General features: G+C 41.6%; 1 protein-coding gene across 2 annotated transcripts in view; it reads left to right on the top strand.

Moving 5' to 3' along the window:
- The window catches only part of SLC37A4 (solute carrier family 37 member 4), a 46,348-nt gene extending 27,799 nt beyond the window's left edge, over positions 1-18,549 (top strand). Inside the window, exons 3-10 of one of the 2 annotated variants that reach the window (XM_040325429.1) lie at positions 2,575-2,807; positions 3,001-3,244; positions 5,237-5,398; positions 7,066-7,151; positions 12,308-12,421; positions 12,612-12,677; positions 15,418-15,556; positions 18,015-18,549. In XM_040325429.1, the coding sequence (XP_040181363.1) occupies positions 2,575-2,807; positions 3,001-3,244; positions 5,237-5,398; positions 7,066-7,151; positions 12,308-12,421; positions 12,612-12,677; positions 15,418-15,556; positions 18,015-18,181 (1,211 nt within the window). In that variant the 3' untranslated portion in view covers positions 18,182-18,549. The remainder of the gene's footprint in view (positions 1-2,574; positions 2,808-3,000; positions 3,245-5,236; positions 5,399-7,065; positions 7,152-12,307; positions 12,422-12,611; positions 12,678-15,417; positions 15,557-18,014) is intronic. The other variant, XM_040325430.1, reaches the window with a different exon arrangement.
- Positions 18,550-22,777: the final 4,228 nt, after the last annotated feature.

Genomic DNA, 22,777 nt, shown 5'->3' with positions numbered 1-22,777 from the left:
CGGCGGGTTTACTACCGCTTTAAAGACTGTGCTACACCAAAACGCATGTGTTAGTAAAATGCATGAGGTACCTTTAAGAATCAATGGCATTGTCATACGTTTGCTAAAGGGCTGCGTGTTTTTGTGTGTTGCAAATTTGAATATAGCATTACGTTATTTACACCTTTTTTTTTTTACACCCACTCCAAAGTAGGAACAAGAGAGATCGAGATCCAACTGCAGATTATTCACAGGCATATGTTTTTTTTTCTCAACACATTTTGACATTATTAATCAGGAATTCATTTTTATATTAAACCTTACATATTTATATTTAATATTTTCCAGTTGAAGCTAAAATGCTGTGTGGTGAGGGCTGGGTTCTATATTTTAATGCTGTACTGTGAATAGACCAGAACAGATAATCCAAATGACATATGAATTCCTCCTAGGGGAGAGAAAACCTTCTCCCTTAATAGATATGCATGTTTGGATCTTCAAACAAAAAGTGGATTTTGTGATTAGTTTTCTAATTTGTAAATTGGGAAGAAGTTTGGGGTCACCGCCACAATGGGCCTAAGGCAAAACTTTCTGCTTCAAGAATTATGGTTCTGGCAAATTTCTTTGTAGGTTTGCCTGGAACAATTTTTTTAAACCATAATGCACTGTATGGCATTTGAAATGTGACCAGCAGGCTAAGAAGGATCAATAAGGTGACTTTTGGATAATCCAGCCCTCTCACTATAAGAAGGGGGGCACAGAGCAGCTGTGGTGTCAGTGTATTGGAAGCTGCTATATGGAAAACTGAGAGACTGCACAAGGAGAAATAAGGACACTGCACAGGGAGAAATGAGGGTCATTTAGGACACAAGTCTCCAAGTCGCTTGTCAAAATGTTATGAGTAGGATCCATGCATGTGCAGCAACTCTCTATTTATTCCTAGAGAGTTTGTGCTCTACACTCTAGGAGAATAAACTCTCCAAAGGATTGAATAAAGAGAGTTCTGCATATTCAGGGTATGTGATCAGAAGATTTTACCAAACAACTTGGCGGCTCTGTAGGCAGCATCCATCTGGGTCAGGGACAGGTAAGTGTAAGACCTACCCGGGAATCTGAGTGTGGAGGACAGTGCAGTCCAAGGGTGCTGCTGCCCTTTAAGGTGCCCCTAGGCATCAGTGAACATTTGCCACATTATAAAAAACTATCAATAAATGCTGAATTACATGCTGTTCATACTTGTTTTCTGTATTCTGCAAAAAAAAACCTGGTTGATCCTGCTGCTCTCTACGTCCACCGTCTGTTCATGTCGCCAATTTAGCTGGGGATTTTGCAGCTGTGGTGCAAACTGCACATCAGTTTTCAAAATAATTTTTTTTTTTTTTTTAGGGGTCCTGAGGTCCCCAGAGGCCCATAGGGTCCCATATGGCAACTCCAATTTTTTTTTAGGGGTAGGGGGGGCCCGGATATCCCCAGGGCCCCGGATGACAACCCCCCTTTTTTTTATAAAAAAATATATCTTTTTTATATATATTTTTTATTTATTTATTTTATATATATATATATATATATATCTTTTTTATATATATATATATATATATATATATATATATATATATATATATATATATATATATATTTTATTAAATGGCTCAGAGGTCCCCAGGGCCCCATGTGGCAAACCCCCTTTTTTTATTTGTTATAAATGTTTATTTTTTTATTTTTGTTTATATATATATATATATTTATTTTTTTATGTTTTTATTAAATGGCTCAGAGGTCCCCAGGGTCCTGAATGGCAACCCCCCCCCCTTTTTTTTTTATATATATATATATATATATAAGTATTTTTTTTTTATTAAAGGGCCCAGAGGTTTTTTTTTTTTATTATTATTATTAAAGAGCCCAGAGGTCCCGGATGGCAACCCCCCTTTTTTGTAATTTTGTTTTATAAAAAATAATAATAATTTGTATCTATATATATATATATATATATATATATATATATATATATATATATATATATATTTATTTATTTATTTTTTATTAAAGGGCCCAGAGGTCCCCAGGTCCCCGGATGGCTACGGCTACCCCCTTCTGTATATATATTTTTCTTTATTTCTTCTTTTTTTTGTAAAGGGCCCCCCCCCTGATTCTCAATTCGCAGCAGCCCCCCTCCCCGCTTCTCAATTTCAGGCGGCAGCACTGAACCCCCCCCCCCCCCCGGTTCTCTGCTCCTGGGGGCCCATGCCTGAAGCTGTGTAAGGGGCCTCATAATTCCTGAAGACTGCCCTGAGACCGAGCGTGTGTACGAGGCTTGAGTCTATAGGGAGAATTTCCCCATCACTTCTGGGCAGCCCTTGTGACTATACTGTAGAGTTACTTGACAGCCCACTCCCTCCCTCCACCTCTATGTCCACTAACCAGCTAAACCCAATAGGGCTGGGATATTATATGTAGATCTGGCAATGTTATTGCCAAAAAATAATAAAGATTTAATTTCAAATATATATTTGTATGACATTTTAAAACAGTTTGATGTTAAGCTATTTATTTATTTTTATATATATATATAATGCAAATTTATTGTGCCCACAGGTTTGATCACAAGCAGCCAGTCAGCAGCATATGCAATCAGCAAGTTTATAAGTGGAGTCCTGTCTGATCAGATAAGTGCCCGCTGGCTCTTCTCTTCGGGTCTCTGTTTAGTAGGCTTGGTGAACATTGTATTTTCATGGAGCTCCAGCGTGTCCGTCTTTGCTATGCTTTGGTTCTTGAATGGACTGGCTCAGGGATTTGGATGGCCACCCTGTGGGAAGGTGCTCCGTAAGGTAAGCTTGAACCAACCTGATTTGACAAGTCTTGTGGTCTTCCAAAATAGAATCGAAAAAACAGGGCTTAGTTCAGCCCCATGCTTTTTTTTTGTACAAAATTGTATACATTTAGTGCAGCATATTATTCCAAGTAATTGGGTTTGTTTTATGCAGCTTATTTACACTAATTGCAATATTCTGTGTTTTCCAGTGGTTTGAGCCTTCGCAGTTTGGCACATGGTGGGCGGTATTATCTTGCAGCATGAATCTTGCAGGCACCCTTGGTCCTATCATTGCAACCCTTGTCGCAGCTAGTTACAGCTGGCGCAGCACTCTTTCCATGTCAGGGCTGATCTGTGTTGCGGCCTCTGTGGTGTGTCTTTTTCTCATTAAAAATGAGCCATCAGATGTGGGTCTGAAGAATATTGAACAAGGACCCAAAAAGGGAAAGAAAGGTGAGCCTCAACTATGTATTGTACGGCAGAAAATCTGAATGCTTTAAGACTCATGCACACTAGGCTTACGAACTTCCACTTTTAAAGGTGTTTGGCCTTATTCTTTCAGCCTGATAAAGTACCTCTATGTAAGCCTATGGGGGGGGGGGGGGGGGGGTTACTAAAACTGGAGCATGCAAAATCTGGTGCAGCTCTACACCAATCAGCTTCTAGGTTTTATTGTCAAAGCTTATTTGAACAAGCTCAATGGCTACCATGCACAGCTGCTCCAGATTCTGAGCACTCCAGTTTTAGTAAATATTGTCCTATGTGTCCATGCACACATAGACATAATATAGGCATATTAGAAGAGGAGTGTTTACATGCTGAAAAAAAAACACCAAAGGTGCGTTCAGGAGCGGAGCTGAATAGTGTATACAATGCTAAATGTGCCTAAATGCTAGACACACCTAGCGTTTGAGCATTATTGCTTTCCATTGGCCAGAATACATTCATATTCCAAACGCTTGACACTCCTTAACGCAAGCAAGGTCCATAAAGACACGGATGAGCGAGTTTGGGGTGGAGGAACTTGACTGGCCTGCGCAGAGTCCCGGACCTCCACCTGATAGAACACCTTTGGGATGAATTAGAATGGAGACTGCGAGACAGGCCTTCTCATCCAACATCAGTGCCTGACCTCATAAATGCGCTTCTGGAAGAATGGTCAAACATTCCCATAGACTAAAGCCATGTACACACAGCCGGGAATCTCGCCAGGAAAAAAAAACGTTGGTTTTCCTGGCGGGATTCCTGGCAAGCTTGCCTTGCAAAGCCGTGTATACAGACGGCCACTCAAAAAAACCGTTGTTCTTTTGAATGGCAAGAACGTGGTGACGTCATCGACTACGATGAGCCGGTGTCTCGTCACATTCGTCGCCGCCATCTTGCTACACCCCACACTAACCTTGCATGCTACCTCTCATGCGTCTAAGTGTTATCTAGCATGTATGGTTTTTCACTGCATACAAACGACCGGTTTTCTCGGCAGGAAACCCGACGAGAAAATAGAGAGCCGGGAAAATAGTTTTCCTGACAGGAAAACTGCTAGGGAGCATACACACGGTCGGGATTCCCAGCCAAATGCTCTCCTGGCAGTTTTCCTTCCAGGAATACCGGTCGTGTGTACGAGGCTTCACTCCTAAACCTTGTGAACAGCTTTCCCAGAAGAGTTGAAGCTGTTATAGCTGCAAAGGATGGGCCATTAAAGTTCATGTGCGTGTAAAGTCAGGTGTTCCAATATTTTTGACATTATAGTGTATATAGACCGCAATGCAAAACTGATAGAGATTATAACTTTTCCCCACTCTACTATATGAAAAGTTTTTTTTCCTGCTTAGAAGGGATTCCCGTCATTTCCTGTCCAGGTGACAGTGTTGCCACATGGAGAGGAAGTGAGTAGAAATGTTCCCAGTGGGGAGAAGCAGCAACTTTACAGAAGGTCTAACCCATCTCTTCTGTTATGTGATCAAACATCACCTCTGAATTCAGTACAGTTTAAAATTCACACCTACAAATACACAGAAAATACAACAAAAAGGCAACTACAATGCTAAGCAAATAAATTCATATCAGATTATATAATCTCTCAATGTTAGAATAATTAAATATGTCACAGCACATAATCGCTCTTCATTTCTATTATAATCCAAGGCTGATCTGCAGACACAAACATTTGGTGAAGAATAAAATATACTAATTGGCTGTTTTCTGTTTGTTAAATACAAATTGGAAGCTAGCTAGCTTCTGCAACCCGTTCTCTTATGATTAATCTGCTTTTATGAAAAGATCCGATGAAATACTCAGACACTTGATTGCGAGCAAGATTAGTCTCACAACACCGTCATTTCTGATCCAGGAAATGTCATGCAATAGTATCTGTCAATTGTATAGAGCTTTATAACCAGTTCCAAGAACACAGGAATCTATGTAACGAGCGTGTTTTTTCCCCAGGTTCTGGAGCTTCAGATGAGACTACATTGAAGGAGTTTCTATTGTCTCCATACCTGTGGTTACTGTGTACTGGGTACTTGGTTGTGTTTGGAGTAAAGACATGTTGTACAGACTGGGGTCAGCTCTTTCTCATTCAAGACAAAGGACAATCTGCTTTAATCGGTTAGTATGTGTCATTCTAAATAATGAAATACAATTTGCACTTAAAGTAGAATTCCAGGCAAAAACACATACAAAATATTCCCCCCCTACCTAACATCTATTCTGACTAACCTGTGTAAAAATAAAAATAAAAATCTGTATACTATACTTACCTATTTTCAGCTTCAGCTCGCTCTGATTTGGTCATGTGATCCCGCTTCCCTGTGTCAGCTAGCCACAGATGCAGGGTAGAGGAGAGAGTGCTGATAATGCATGGGCCATAGGAGACTATGGATGATGATTTCAACACTACATGGCATTACCAGTCTCATCAAGGGCTCTTTCCTCTACCCTGCAGCTGGCACAGGCTAACACAGGAGAGATCATCAGGCAACTGGACCAGAGGGGCCTGAAAAAAGGTATGTATCTTTTCTACACATTAGTCAGAATAGTGTTTAGAAGGGGGGAACGGAGCATTTTAAAGAGTAGTTTGGTTTGCCTGAAATCCATACCTCATACAAACCTGGCAGTGAGGGGCTTTACACACATTCCCAGTTGCTACAGCCATCGGGATTGTGTGTAATCCTGACAAACAGAATCCTGCCTGTCAGGTGGAAGATTGCTTTCACACACCCCCAGCAATGGCACCCCCAGCACGTATCCCAGGCTCCGCTTGCCCATCTGCAGTGCCAGGAATTACATAGCAGGTGCCGCAAGGCCTAGGGGTGAGAGCAGAGCGTTCTTGATGTCACTTCCGGGTCCACCCCACGGTGTCCCCAGCCAGCATATCTGCATTGCAATACATTCAGTAGAGCACAAGGGAGACACCCAGGGTCTTTAAGACCCTGGGTATCTAATTATAGAGAACCTGTCACCAAAAATCTATCACATAGGGGACTTTTTGTCCCCTGTGATGAAAAAATAGAAAAATATATTTATAGGTAAAAAATTTAAGTTACACCCAAACACATAAAATCCTCTCCAACAATTGGCGGGGGAAGAAGGAGAGAGCCAAGTGGTGACAACGGCCGTGGCCGAGACTCGCAGAAGTGGGGACAGGATACCTGACAGGATTTGGCACCGGAGGGGGGGGAAGAAGACAAATGAGCGGAAGTTCCACTTTTGGGTGGAACTCCGCTTTAAGGACAGACCTTAGGTTCCCCTTGCTTCTCTTCATGCTAATGACAAAAAATCCCCAACTTGTGCCTTATCACCTTGACTGCTAAGACCATGTATTGTAGCCACTCTGGTTTAAATGCTGTTTATAGAAAGAAGTAGCTTTTTTACATTTTAGACCCAATAAATGTGCAGACGACTGCATGTGTTTTATTTCATTCTACCCTAGTAGTGTAATGGGACCCTAAATGCACATTAATAATACTAATAGACATCACAGACTTGAAATGGTGACCAGGATTTTTAAAGTTTTCAACATTATATCAGCCCACATAAGCTGTATACAATACTTGTACATTGTAAATACACTAACCAACTCATAGAAAAGACATACAGTATCTAAAAGAGGCGTTGTTTGTTGCATCGCCTTTTCAGGAACTCTGGTATATTTTTTCTGTATAATGTTTTAATAATATTAGTGTTTAATTTTTAGCGCCCAGCGCCCAGAGGTGATTAAGTTCGCATGTGTTGCGCTATATAAGTTTTCATTCATTCATTCATGTCTCCTACAGGAAGTTCCTACATGAGTGCTCTAGAGATCGGAGGTCTTGTCGGCAGTATCTTAGCAGGTTTGCTGTCTGACAGAGCAGTGGCAAAAGTAAGAACTTTGTGCATTGTTTGTACTTCTTTCAGAAATCTATGCTTTCTTAAGACCCCTTTCACACTGGGGCGTTTTTCATGCGTTTTTGTGCTAAAAAAAAAGCACCTGTAAAGCGCCTGAAAAATGCCTCCCCTGCAACCCCAGTGTTAGAGCCCGAGTGCTTTCACACTGGGGCGGTGTGCTTGCAGGACATTAGAAAAGGTCCTGCAAGCAGCATCTTTCGGGTGGTGCCAGAGTGGTGTATACACTGCTCCTTCAACACAAATCAATGGGCACCGCTGCCGAAGCGCCTGCAAAGCGTTTCAGCAGCGGCGCTTTGCGGACGTTTTTAACTTTTTATTCACCCACTAGTGGGGAGTTAAAAGTACATCGCTAGCAACCGAAAAGCGCTGCCATAACAGTGGTAAAGCGCCGCAAATTTTTACAGCTAACGCCACCCCCCGCTCAAATGTTGAAAGTAGCTTAATGGTTTTCTTTCCCCATCAAGTGTTCAGTAACTTGCAATCCCCGGTTTGGCTTTCAGATCTATTCTTCAATTTGCTTGTTTAGATAAAAGGTGTTAAAGTAGGTTCACACTAGTCGCACCTTAAAGCGAAATTCCACCCATTTAAGAGTCAGCAGCTACAAAAAGTGTAGCTGCTGACTTTTAATAATCAGACACTCACCTGTCCCACGGTCCAGCGATGTGGGTGCAGGAAGCATCGCTCCAGTCCCCCTCCTCTCTGAGGCACCGACATTCTAACTGTGGGTGCCTGGCTGTGGCTTCACAGCCGTGCGCGCACTGTGCATGCACAAGGTGAATGGCCGAGCAATTTTCTGGGACTTGTGACGTGTCCCAGAAGATTGCAGGGAGGGAGGGGGAGAGGTGAACTTCCTTCTGGCGCCGCAGAGCCAGGGGAGGAAGTGGGAGCTGGGTGCCTGTAAAAACAGTGTACCAGCTCCTCCCCAAAAAATGACATGCCAAATGTGGCATGTCAGGGGGTCACCGGCACTTAAAGCGGAAGTTCCATTTTTGGGTGGAAGTCTGCTTTAAATGCAGCTTTTTGATCATTAAGCTACCATGGTCCAACAGCTGGGTAGTATGTGTGTCAGCTGTCAGAGCAGCATGTATACTTTAATCAAATAAATACAATATTTAAAACCATGCCAAATATTAACAAATAAGCAAATGACCCAAAAACAACAACAAATTAACTTTAAGGCCTCATGCCCACTGACGTTTTAAAAAAACAGGCTGTAAAGCTAGTACAGAAGCCAGGAAAAAAAGTGGCGTTTGAACGCAAATTTTTCCGCGTTTTGCATTGAATTCAATGCACGTTTTGCCGCGCTAGTTTTCAGCCGCATTTTTCTGTCTCTATTCAAAATCAATGGTTCTCTATGGGAGCCCATTGATTTGAATAGAGGTCGCACCAGCAGTCGGTCACACGGCGAGCTGGCTAATAAATTATTTTAAAAACCTGTGTTGTGTGTTTATTTTATTGACACTTTTCCTCCCGGTGAATGGGTAAGGGTAAGATGTACCCCATACTCATTCACGTAGGGTGGGGGGCCGAGATCTGGGGGCCCCCAGATTCTGATAAGCACCCCGCCCGCAGACCCCGGCAACCAACAGCCAGGGTTGTCGGGAAGAGGCACTTGTCCCCATCAACATGGGGACAAGGTGCTTTGGGGTTGAGGGCATGCGGCCTGGTACGGTTCCGGGGGGGGGGGGGGGCGCTCGCTCGTCAACACCACCATTCCTGACTGGCCGGGCGTCGTTTTTCCGGCGTAGGTGTTCCCCTTAAAATCTATACCAGACCGAAGGGTCTGGTATCATCCTGGGGGGAACCTCATGCAAATTTTTGTTTAATTTGTGCAGGGGTTCCCCTTCAAGATTCTCCGCACACCAGTCGCCCCGCAAGTCGGATCATCTTGATCCGACTTCTGGTGTGACCTCTATTCAAATCAATGGGCTCCCATAGGGAACCATTGATTTTGAATAGAGAAAGAAACGCCGGACGAGGCTTAACACAGCGTTAAGCCTCGTTAAATCACGTTTGCCAGCGTCTGGCGTCTTTACACCTCTAGAGGTCGGGTCCGCTCAGGGAGCGATCCGGGACGACGGCGCGGCTATTTGTTTTTAGCCGCTCCGTCGCGATCGCTCCCCGGAGCTGAAGAACGGGGAGAGCCGTGTGTAAACACGGCTTCCCCGTGCTTCACTGTGGCGGCGCATCGATCGGGTGATCCCCTTTATAGGGGAGATCCGATCGATGATGTCATTCCTACAGCCACACCCCCCTACACTAGTAAACACACACACAGTGATCCCTAAATGTTACAGCGCCCCCTGTGTTTAACTCCCAAACTGCAACTGTCATTTTTACAATAAAGAATGCAATTTAAATGCATTTTTTGCTGTGAAAATGACAATGGTCCCAAAAATGTGTCAAAATTGTCCGAAGTGTCCGCCATAATGTCGCAGTCACGAAAAAAATCGCTGATCGCCGCCATTAGTAGCAAAAAAAAATAAAAAAAATAAAAATGCAAAAAAACTATCCCCTATTTTGTAAACTCTATAAATTTTGCGCAAACCAACCGATAAACAATTATTGCGATTTTTTTTTTACCAAAAATAGGTAGAAGAATACGTATCGGCCTAAACTGAGGAAAAAAAAAACTTATATATGTTTTTGGGGGATATTTATTACAGCAAAAAGTAAAAAATATTGCATTTTTTTCAAAATTGTCGCTCTATTTTTGTTTATAGCGCAAAAAATAAAAACCGCAGAGGTGATCAAATACCACCAAAAGAAAGCTCTATTTGTGGGGGGAAAAAAGGCGCAAATTTTGTTTGGGAGCCACGTCGCACGACCGCGCAATTGTCTGTTAAAGCGACGCAGTCCCGAACTGTAAAAACCCCTTCGGTCTTTAGGCAGCAATATGGTCCGGGGCTTAAGTGGTTAAAAACGGCTCAGCTATTTACAGCTCAAAAACGTCATGGTGGGCATTAGACCATAGGCTAACATGGAGAGCTGTTTTTAAGCTGCAAAAAACGCTCAGAAAAGTGGCTGTAAAAATGTCCGTGGGCATGGGGCCTAAAGCTAATCGCTGTATAGTAAGTATGGTGTCCATTGAAGGGATCCTTAACCTTTGGAATATACTACCACCTACAAAAGTATTAGACTCTGGCAAACAAAAATCTGTATTCCAGTCTAGGATAACTGCCCTCACTACCAGAAAGCCTCAGTTTTGTAGCAATGAAGTACCAGGGTATGTAAACTTTTGATCCGGGTAATTTGGGTAGTTTCTAATGCCATTATGATTGAAAAGAGTAAACACAGTTGATTTATAATAAATGGCTTCAGCCAAACACTTACCATGAGTGAAAGAAAAGTTTTTGTGCTGTCATTCATATTCTCTGAAAAATGGCCAAGAAATCATAAATTCTGCCAGAGTATGTAAACCTTTGAGCACAACTGTAAATCAGAGAATAAATGGGAAAAGACTTAGGAGAGTGCTTGTGATTTGGGCCATAAAGTCTTGCATGGCTGTAGGAAAAAAACCTCTGCAGGAAGTGCAGAAAGAAGTAATTACGCTATCTAATTATGACTATACAAACTCTAATGCCTCGTACACACGATTGGATTTTCCGCCGGAAAAACCTTGGATGGTTTTTCCGACAGAATTCCACTCAAGCTTGGCTTGCATACACATGGTCTCTGAACTTTTGACCGTCAAGGACGCGGTGACGTACAACACTACGACGAGCTGAGAAAATTAAGTTCAATGCTTCCGAGCATGCATCAAATTGTTTCCAAGCATGTGTCGGAATTTTGCACGTCGGAATTGCTACAGACGATCGGATTTTACAATAGGATTTTTTTCAGTCGGAAAATTTGAGAACCAGCTCTCAATCTTCCGGCAGCAAAAGTCCAATGGAGCATACACACGGTTGGAATTTCCGACGAAAAGCTCACATCGGACTTTTGCTGGTGGAAATTCCGACCGTGTGTACGGGGCATTAGCGCAGAGGGAAACAAGATACCAGGCTGTGAATGTCGGCACTATCAGTAGGCACCCTGCAAGCAGGCCCAGATCCATTAGTAGAGTGTGTATGTCTAGTGTCAGAACCATGTGGCGGTTAGGTTTAGGGTAAGAGATAAGGCTTCAGGTACTCATGAAACCCAGATGGCTGGAGGTGACAAAAGTCACTTTAGGCAGGCAACAGGATTCAGGTTAAATATGTAAGAGATAATTCAGAAGGGAACCTTTTTTTTTATTATTATTAGTTTTTCTCATTAAACACAATCTGTGATTTGCCATGTATTAATATGTCTTGAAGAGGGTAAAGGAGGTGGGTTAGGTTAAATCCTGGCTGATTTCTAACCATAGTCTGTACCGAGGCCAAGGGACCATCAATGACAAATGGGCATACGATAGTCTGTTTAGGAAATGATTTCTTCTAATAAGACCAAGCTACAAAATACTCTTTGCATGTGGTGTTAATGACCAACAAATACTTACAACATTAGCTTAATAAAGGTATTTGATTAATTTACTGCACAAATTTAATTCAGTTGCCGTTTTCTGAGTCAAAAAGGAATTTATTCTACTTCATGCGGCTGTGGATTTAAAGTGAAGGTCCACCCTAAGAAAAAAAAAAATAATACATCAAAATGCTGCAAAAAAAAATGTAAAAAAATTATAATTTTTTTACTTAACAGAAATTGTGGTTGCTAGGCGGATCTTCCTAATCTGCCTCTTCATAGTCCGTGGCTGGTCCTCATCCTTGCGTTGTCTTCCGGGAAATGGGGCGCGCTGCCTTCTGGGAACTGTGTGTATCCCAGAGAGCAGCCACCCAATTCATACATCGCCGTGAGACTCGTGCATGCGCAGTAGGAAACGGGCAGTGAAACCGTAAGGCTCCACTGCCTGTTCCCCTTAGTGAGGATGGCGGCGCCGGGACCTGCCAGTGTTTGTAGCTGTCGACTTTTTTTTTTTATAAAAAAAAAAATGCAGGTGGAACCCCGCTTTAATAGGAATTGGGTTTTTGTTTTCTCTTCCGTATGATCAACACTATCAAAATGTATTTAACTTTTTTAACTTGAGTTAATTTATGGCATTGCTTTTTTTAATGTTCTTTCTCTTTTTTTACTAATGGCTTTTTTTCATAGGAAGGGTTAAAGAGCCATGGCAGCCCGCGTCATACTTTACTTCTCTCAATGATGGCTGGAATAGTGGGCTCCATGTTTCTGTTCCGTATTACAGTGACTCCTGGATCACCCAAGGTACCAATAATCAATGCTCAGTGTTCAAACATCCAGCAATGAAGTTCTGCTAAATATAGTTACTGCATCTACACATTATTTCTAGTTGGCAGGCCTGGGGTGCTTTTCATTCTTTGTGAACAGCTGCTGTTCCTAAAATTTCCCTGTTTTTCTTTTCTTCTTTCTTCTTCCCTGCTGTCCTCTCGCTCAGGTTGATGGAATCTTATCTATCGCTCTCGAGCCACTTGCTGAGATGTCGGGTCTGAATGAACAAGAGGTTTACATCCTTTCTATATTTTGTTGTCCATCTTTTGTTTTATCCCATTCCCTTCATGGCCGTTTCTACATTTTTGTCATTTTACATGTTCATAGAGCTTGTGTACTGTATTGTAGTAATAGTAGTGTTTCAAGGCTGTGTAAGGCAGTCTTTCAGCTTTATGTACTGCAGCAGTGTGTCTGTTAACAACATGATCTCTCGTTATAAGTTGTGATGCTGGAGGTAGACAGTGGAAAGATGACAGCTGGAAATTTAATTCTGTTGCTGCCATCTCCATGTTAATTTTCTTAAAATAATTATGAAAATCAGAAGGAAAAATTTTAACTAGGAAGATAGACGTTATAGGCACACGCATAGGATTTGTAAAAATGTATTGAAGTTTTTAATTGGATAAAGTTAAAATCATTGTATACAAACACATATTAAAACACATTATAATGTTGAGTGACCCCAAAGACTACTAAAAACACCTCCAAGATATGTAGATATATATTAAACCAAGTTGGTGCAATAATAAGAGTAACCGGTAGCAGCATCCAATGGAAATAAAGTGCGTGGGAGTAGTTGAGTCACAATATGAGGTCGCACAGAAAATTTGCTCTACATGTTGCGTGCATAGATGCGCTTCTTTAGATCTTCTTCAGATTTTTCAAATCGAATAGGTGTATAAAGAAACATCAAATAAGTATATCATAATATCCAAAAAATAAAACAAAAACAGACATAAACAATGAAATGATTGTTTTGATAAAGTCCAGCGGAATACATAGCCCAAATCCTGTGACCACTAGGGGGCAGGAAGCAAAACCCTCCCATGGGGACATGTATCTCTATCTCTCTCTCTCATATATATATATATATATATAATTTATATGAAGAAACCTGAAAATTATAAAAATCACGTCAAGTGTGTTTATGGCTGCTTTACATCATATGTGGGCCCAAGGCAAACATTTTATTGATGGGGACCTCCACACAGTTATTGCAGTGTGTGCATGTCCTGTTTAATCTTTGACCATTATTACTGCAGAAGTTAATTTACATACCATTCAGGTAACCAGAAATGTCAGAATGCATCTCCTGCCCCATTGCCTGTGAAGAGCCAGCTGTCATTGACACATTTATCCAGCAAGGTTTGGTGCCTTACAGCAACATGCAGACACAGACTGATAGTGGTGGGAATAGTCAGACTTAGGCTAAGTAGATATTTGCTGCTTCTGGAGCCCACAGCCAGTGATGGCTGGTCTCCTCAGACACATATATAGAGGGGGGGGGGGGACTAAAGACATTGGCCCATGTTTGGCTAGACAGATCTAACCATCTCACAGCTGATTTAGACCTTGAAGACAGGGCTTGATTTACAGAGCCACACAGACAGTATAAGGCAGCAGGGTTGCCATAGGTTGCACCAGTAATATTTTGTCATCCTGCTAATGTCACCTGGTGCTATATTGGCATATTCACTATCCGTATTTACACTTTGTCCTCTCTATCTGTAGAGTACTGGAATGTCTGTTTGCACAGTAAGGGTGAAGGGGCCATTGGTGCAGGCTATACAGCTGCACAAGGACCCTCTAGAATTTGGGAGCCTATTTGCATTAGGTATAATCTAGCTATTGATACACAGGGAATCGTATCTGGGTAGTAATTATTGAGGAAGGACAGAAAAATTGCTCTTGTACAGGATTCCTTTGCTGACCTTTGTTTGCAACTACCTACTAGATGTGTTCTAGGTGCTGCCCTCACCTTACTTTACTATTGGGCAGGTTGTAAAGACGCCTAAAAATGTCCAGGTGTGGTCAGATATTTTTGAAGGATCTGAGAGATTTTAAACTTGAGTGGTGCATGAAATGTACAAGCCCCACGTCTCTCTATGGAGAGGGAAAGGGCACAGACCATATAGAAGCAGTTATATATCATAAGGAGAGCATTAATGTTCAGGATTTCTAACCTACCCAGTCAATTGCTCCTCCCAAAGTGTGCTTATGTGAGTATCCCATAGATATAGATGTGAGATTGTCCCCTAATTAAGATTGTGATGCAACTGTAGGAGAAATAAATCTGCAGCCTTGTTTCACAAAGATTTTGTGAAAGGATTTTTTTCAGGAAGGTACAGTGCCTTGCAAAAGTATTCAACCCCTGGGCTTTTTACCTATTTTGTTACATTACAGCCTTTAGTTGTTTGTTTGTTTTTTATCTGAAATACATGTGATGGATCAGAACACAATAGAGAGTTCAGTTTTAAGTATGTTATTTATTTATTTATTTATATGCTATTGAGCATAGCCTATATACAAAAAAAGATACAAAGCTTTCGTTTTGTAACCTTTTCACAAGCCATTTTCTCCTATATAATAAACCTGTGAAACTAGCAAAATTGTGTGAGAACAGAATTTAGTTTATAAACTACAGCTGCAACGTGTCCTGTGTGAGCCTTTGGATACCCCTGGACATTTGGTGCCTGCATAACTGATAGGTATGATGAGTGGTTGTATATAGGCAAACTTACTGTCCTTATCACCATATAAGAAGAAAGGTTGGCCAGGTTGCAAGTTTGTTACCTAGATACTTGCATGCATGTACGTGTTGGTGTTAGGTGTACTTGGTGATCCCAACATTTCTTATTCATCAGTCATCGTCTCCTGTCTATGTCCAGCATAATAGTGATGAATAATTGGTCTTTTTACTTGCGTGTTGATCTGAAGCGAATTATTTTCATTATAAATATAATTTTTTCCAGGTATGGATTCTCATCCTAGGCGCCATATTTGGCTTTTGTTCATATGGACCTATTGCTCTCTTTGGGGTTATTGCCAATGAAAGTGCGCCATCCAACTTCTGCGGCACTTCTCATGCAATTGTGGCTCTTTCTGCCAATGGTAAGTTGAAAATTGTCTACACAATATGGATGTGTTGCCTGTTATTACTTTGTGTGCTATACCTTTGTTTTAGAGCCCATTCACACAGGGGCAACACAACTTCTAGCACGACTTTGGGACGCAACTTGGACACGACTTGAGTATGAATCATCAGGCAACTTACAAGGCAACTTCAAGTTGCCTCCAGGACAGGAGGCTTTCCAGTGGCCAATCAAACAACAATCAGCTCTGTAGGAGGGGGGGGGGGGGAGGGGTTTTCCTGAGAAATGTTTGTAATCTTCCTGTATTGTTGCTTCAGTTAAGACAGTGATCCGACTTCTGAGGCGACTTCCATTGAAATCAATGGGTACAAGGAACCTTTTCTGAAGTGTACATTAAGATGGCTCCCATTCACTTCCATTAATTTTCTCGACTGGGCGACTTGAAGTCGGATCCCAGGTTGCCTCAGTGCGAACCGGCTCTTAGGGACCAAAAACTGTGTATTCTAAATATGCATATGAGTGTATATCTTTAGGTGTTAGCTTTTGTGCTGTCTCTGTTACTTGATAACATATACAGAATAGTTCTTGCTGATATTTTTCCTTTTGTCATATGTCTGTGAAGTTTCTCATTTATCCAGGTCATGGTATAGCAATTGGTATTCAGTAACATTTAAATGACTGTAAACTTTTTTTTTTTGTTAATAACAAGCTGGTTTATACTTACGTGCTCTGTACAATGGAATTGAACAGAGTGGCCCCGAACCTCCTCTTCCAAGGTCCACCGCCGGCCTTCCTGGGTCCTCCTCTCCTTGGTGTACCACCATAAGAAGCTGCTTTCTATGGCGGCACACCTGCAGGCTCGATCCCCTGCCACGCTGCCTGTGTCCATAGACAGTGATGTGCACAAAAGCAACAATGGACATGTAATTTGAAGAGATTACGGCAACAGTTTTTCTTTTCATCCTTTTTTATGAAAAAAAGGTTTTAACTGTATTTAAATCCAATAGAATTTATTTTAGTTTTGGATAGAGCAGTAATATTATAATCACTGTTTGTTGTTGTTTTTTCCCCCTAGAAGAGGGCTTTACTCTGGCCCTTTCCCTTAAGGGCATTTCCCTTACTTTGGATAGATTTGCTGTCACTTCCTGTTGTGTATCCTGGACAGGAAGTAAAGGGAGACCCCCCCACCAGGACACAGATGGCAAAAAACTTAAAAGGGTTTCTAACAATGTGTTTCTCTATCCAAACTAGATCAATCAGTTAGTTATTTTGCAGCGTTGCTTTTTGTTAGTCTAAACTGTTTTGCGGTTAAATCTGTTCAGGACACACACTCTTTATATATTAGAATTTAATATGTATTATAAAAACAGCTTCAATAAATATACTTATCAGGTATAATATAGTTAAAGTGATTGTATAGTCTGTTATTTTAATATAAAAAAAAACATGTTCTACTTACCTGCTCTTTGTAATGGTTTTGCACAGGCAGCCCGGATCCTAATCTTCTCAGGTCCCTGGCTGGAGCTCCTGGCCCCTCTCTCCTGTTGAGTGCCCCCACAGCAAGCAGCTTGCTATGGGGGCACCTGAGCCAAGCTGTAGCTCCAAGTGTCCATTCAGACACGGAGCCGTGCATAGGCCCGCATCTCTCTCCTCATTGGCGGAGTGTAACAGCAGGGGGAGCCAATGGCACCACTGTTGTGTTTCAGCCAATCAGGAGGGAGAGTGTCGGACACCCAAGACATTTGTGGATCAAGATGGGGCTCAGATAAGTATTAGAAGAGCTGCACACAAGTTTTTTTTAACTTCATGCAAAGACTGCATTAAGATTAAAAAAGAAAAAAACAACACTTGCCTTTACAACCAGGTTAATAGTTTACAATTTAGTGTTCTCAGGAGAAAATGTCCTCTCACCTTCTTTTCTGTGACAATGGGTTATAAAAAAGGGCAGTAAACTTTAAGTGCTTCTGATTATTTTATGTAAATGATATCAGTGACGATATAAAGTGTCTTATTTTTTTTTTTAACTTCAATACTTTTTTTAATATTTCCATACAGTTACAGATAAAAATTTACAGATCCATTCTTTTTATATACTTAGTGCATTTTATGTGCATATAAGAAAAAAATTATTGCAACAATAAAAAATGACCATACATCCCATTCCCGCCCCTCACCTCCCTCCTATCTTGCTTTTAAAGTGCTTACACGTTTTTAATTCCATTCTTTTCCTTAGATTTTTCTTTGCCAATTTTCCCTGATTTAAAGTGAGCGGCCTATTTTACGTAACCAGTGCTCCCATATTGCATTAAATTTTTTGAGGTTACCCCTTCTAATCCATGTTCCCCTTTCCTTCCCAATTGTGCTATTCATTACATTGACCCATTCCTCTACTGTGGGTGGATTTTGTGCTTGCCATTTTAATGCTATTAATTTCCTCGCCAAAGTGTCTTATTTTAGCACTCTTTATTTTCTTGCAGTTGGAGGATTTCTTGCAGGATTGCCCTTCAGCACGGTTGCCAAATATTACGGATGGGACGCAGCCTTCTGGGTTGCTGAGATGACCTGTCTGGCAGTCACCATAATCTTCTTTCTTCTGAGGAACATCCAGACTAAAATGGGGCGTTTGCCCAAGAAGTCAGACTGAAATGAAATGAAAGATCCCTCCACCGAAGAGTATGGAAGTCAGACGGAAGGTGGAGGGATGGGTTTTAACTTATTAACTATTTTCAACTCAAAGTACTGCAGAGTTCTGATTGGATGCTGCAAGCAAGTCATGTGGCCTTTCCCCGTTAAGGCACAGAAGCATCCAGACTGCAGGACATGAAGAAAATGGGGATATAACACACTGCCAATGTTAGAGTTTATGAAGGAAAGTTCATTTCATTTTACCCTTTACTGTGATACATCACAGACTTTTAACTGGAATTAATACTACTGCATCTCTCACATACAAAACTAAGAACAATATTGTCATTAAATAAACACAACTGGAACAAACCCTTTGTAACTGGGTTACTGGGAAGATTTTTCGCAGTTGTATTTCTACTCTTCTCATGCTTAAAGTGGTTGTAAAGCATTATGGTTAAAAAAAAAAAAACATCTGGGCTGCAGACCCCCCACCTTTTTCTTACCTGCCTGATCAGATCCAGCAATGTGCATGAGAGCCAAGGCTCCCGCCACTGTCTCCCTCCTCATTGGGCAGATTGATTGCCGGAGCTGCTGTCAATCAAAATCGGAGGGCAGGGCCGAGTCCCACTGTCTGTGTCAATGGGCACAGCAGCAGGACTCGGGAGCGAGCCCACGCGGAAAGTGGCTTTCCGTGGGGGCATCCAATGATGAGGAGGGGCCTGGAGGACTCCAGAAGAAGCCGATCGGGGCTGCTCTGTGCAAAACCATTGCATACAGCAGGTAAGTATAGGCATATTTGTTTTTTTCCAATAAACGTTTATAATCAATTTTTAAAGGTGGCCATAGAGGGATAGAATGTCATACAAAAATCCTTAGGAAAATGTGTATGAAGATTCTCAGAACAACTGAATGTCGTTTAAAAGATGTTGTTTACTTGTAACATTTGATTTTGGAATGAATGGAAAATTTAGAAACATTTTTCATCCTGCTCCCTGGAATTTTTTGTTGGCATTGTAGTCAAAAACAAACATTTAATCCACAGAAAAAATACACTAGAACTGGACTTTTGAGGCACGTCATCAAAACTGTAATGTCTGTACTATAATGTTTTGGTGTAACAATATGGAAAAAATGTATATGATAAGGAAAAACATTCAGCGGCTCATTGCGAGGGGAATATCTCCTAAACCGTAAAGGTTTAGGAGATATATTTTTTTACCTACAGGTAAGCCTTATTATAGGCTTACCTGTAGGTAAAAGTTAAAAAAATCCATATACAAACCGCTTTAATGCATCCTATGCATTAAGGTGAAAAAAAACCTGGCAATGACAGCCCCCCCCTCCCCGTTTTACTTGCCTAAGCCCCAAAACTCTGTGGGCTCGTTCCCACGATGGTTTCTCAAGGCTCGTCATTGGATATTGATAGCAGAGCAGCCATTGGCTCGCGCTGCTATCAATCACATCCAATGAAGCGGCACGCTGGGGGGCGGGGCCAAGTGATACAGTCAGCGGCTGTATCACAGGATCGCACCCGCAAGCTAACCCCCTTGGGAGAGAGCTTCTCATGAAGGGGGTTAGCTCTTGTGGGATGGAGCCGAGACACCCCAGAAGACGAGGATCGGGGGCCACCATGTGCAAAACGTGCTGCACAGTGAGGGTAAGTATAACATGTTTGTTATTTGAAAAAAAAAAAAAAAAAGGGGGGGGGAACCTTTAGTGTCCCTTTAAGCTTCTTAAAAAGGTGAAAATATTTAAACATGCTTAATAATATTAGATTCAAAAGAGAGATAGATAAAGGTGTGAGCGATCCACTTAGTACGTTTTGTAGTATTATAGCTCTCAATAGCACAACATAGCAGTGCGCCAAGTACAGTAAAACTTTGGTTTGCAAGCATAATTAGTTCCAGAAACATGCTTATAATCCAAAGCACTTGTATATCAAAGCATTTTTTTTTTTACAGGGTTTCGAAGAGAGGTGCCTCTAAGTATAGCAATGTGTTGCTAAATGTTGTACTTCATTAAATGTAACCATATTGCTATACTTAGAGGCTCCGCTCTTCTCTTTTATACTCAGTTGTGACATGACGCTACTCTTATATCAAGACATCGCTTGTATATCAAGGCAAAATTTATTAAAACTATACATCCATTCTTAATGCTCAATAATGGCCTCTCCCAACCTGGGTTTCTAACAGAAGGGGTCCATGAGAGCTCACAAGGGGTTCTGTGACCATCATTCAGGCACACAGATCTGTTTCCCTACAGCGGGGATATGCAATTAGCGGACCTCCAGATGTTGCAGAACTACAAATCCCATGAGGCATAGCAAGACTCTGACAGCCACAAGCATAACACTCAGAGCATAACACTCAGAGGCAGAAGCATGAAGGGACTTGTAGTTTTGCAACAGCTGCAGGTCCGCTAATTGCATATCCCTGCCCTACAGTATCTGCTTCTGGAACTGATGTCACTTTTCAGAGTCAGATGTAAAACATCTCCCCTCCTCTGTAGGGTAAGTGACCATGGACATAATTGATCTTTTTACCGGTCTGTAAGGGCCACCAATACAATAGACATTCATCCTTCTAACCACTGATAGAAGGGGTCCCCCCCATCTAACAATGACCCACTGAAGGTAAGGCAGCACTATACTCACCACCAATATCAAGAAGCCTTTTCCCACCAACGTACAGCAGCAAAAAACAGGTGGGTTTTACATTACACAATAAAATTTCATTTTATATTCTTGTTGTGTATACAACTTACCAATCACTAATGTACCATGAGGTGTAGATACATTTATTTGTAGGCAGGGGTCCCCTGAAACCTGAAAAACTGGTTACGCTTCCTATAGGTTAAAACATTTGAGAGTCTGCTTTATAATCTTTACATCCCCATAAAAGATGGTTATGCCAATCACAATGTTTGGCATGTTGTAGTTTAAAAGGATCTTTTTTTTTTTGAGCATGAGATTTAACCTCTTGCTGCCAAGGAAAGCACATGTGCAGTGGCACAAAGGGTGGGCTTTACCACACCCACATGCCATATGTATGCATCCATGGGCAGCAGAGGTTTCTGTGCAGAGATGCAGAGAGCGCACAGTGACCAAGCTGTCAAGGCGGCTCCTGGACTTTTAGTAATGATCAGGAGCCGGTAAGGACTGGCTACTGATCATGTGACAACCAGTCACAAAATCAGACCGGCCATCCCTCCCCCACCCAGCCCCGGAGGTAATATCTCAGTTAAAGGAATGCTGGGCAGGGGTTAAGCAAGCAAGGTTCTTGATGGAACATTTATGTGAATCTCAGAGTTAATAAAATCTTTGAGAGTTTATTCCAATTAACAAATCTGTTTATGTCAACCCAACCTCATGAGAAACTGCATAAGTGTTAATATAAAAAAATAATAATCTAATCATAGGAATGCATAAAGCTACAAAAGAATATTCCAGAGTGTATGGTTATATTCTTTATAATTCTCTATGCAACCACTAAATTAACAATAAACCCTGCTTTATTTAGGCACTTTCAGCAGCGAATTTAATTACTTACAGAGAATACAGCCGTTTCATCTTTTAATACTTGCTTATGTTCCCATTTAACTGCAGCCACAACTCCTGCTCCAGGTTTCCTGTTTCAGGGTGGCGCCTTCCTCTTGCAGCATCCTATGGAAAAACATGCATGCAGGGACTAGAGTTTTGTCACCCTACACTGTGTGCATCATTGGAAACACACAACCCCATAGCCTTGAATTGCAAGGCACCACTTCTCTCTCCCCCCCCCCCCCCCCCTCCTCTCCTCTCAAGCCAACGGAGTGACTGGAGACGGCACTGTCCAATGTTATCGCTTTCCTGTGAAGACTGAAAGTTCAGGGAAGTAGCATTGAGCGCAAAAGCCAGCAGCATCAAAATTTTTAAGCTGCAAGTGCTTGGGTAGGAATTTTACTGGGGAATGTTTATTTCATTGCACTCAACATGTTAAAGGGGTTGTAAAAGGTAAAAAAAATGTTTCCCTAAATAGCTTCCTTTACCTTAGTGCAGTCCTCCTTCACTTACCTCATCCTTCCATTTTGCCTTTAAATGCCCTTATTTCTTCTGAGAAATCCTCACTTCCTGTTCTTCTGTCTGTAACTCCACACAGTAATGCAAGGCTTTCTCCCTGGTGTGGAGTGTCGTGCTCGCCCCTTCCCTTGGACTTCAAAAGAGTCATGACGTTCTCTACATTGTAGAGAAAGGGGCTGTGTGTTAGTGGGCGTCCTGACTCTCCTGTAGTCCAAGGGAGGGGGCGAGCACGACACTCCACACCAGGGAGAAGGCCTTGCATTACTGTGTGTAGTTACAGACAGAAGAACAGGAAGTGAGGATTTCTCAGAAGAAATAAGGACATTTAAAGGCAAAATGGAAGGATGAGGTAAGTGAAGGAGGACTGCACTAAGGTAAAGGAAGCTATTTAGGAAAAAAAATGTTTTACCTTTACAACCCCTTTAAGGGTTTAATACTACTTCAACATGTTACATTTTCCATCTCTTTGAATCTACAGCCTTTGTTAATATGTAAACCCAACATTTCATATTCCTGATGTTCCCGCTGTACTTGTATGAGAACGTCATCTGT

Source organism: Rana temporaria, chromosome 10, assembly GCF_905171775.1.
Source record: "Rana temporaria chromosome 10, aRanTem1.1, whole genome shotgun sequence".
Taxonomy (NCBI): Eukaryota; Metazoa; Chordata; class Amphibia; order Anura; family Ranidae; genus Rana; species Rana temporaria.
The sequence above is the reverse complement of the archived record's forward strand: the minus strand, read 5'-3'. Positions and strand labels throughout refer to the sequence as shown.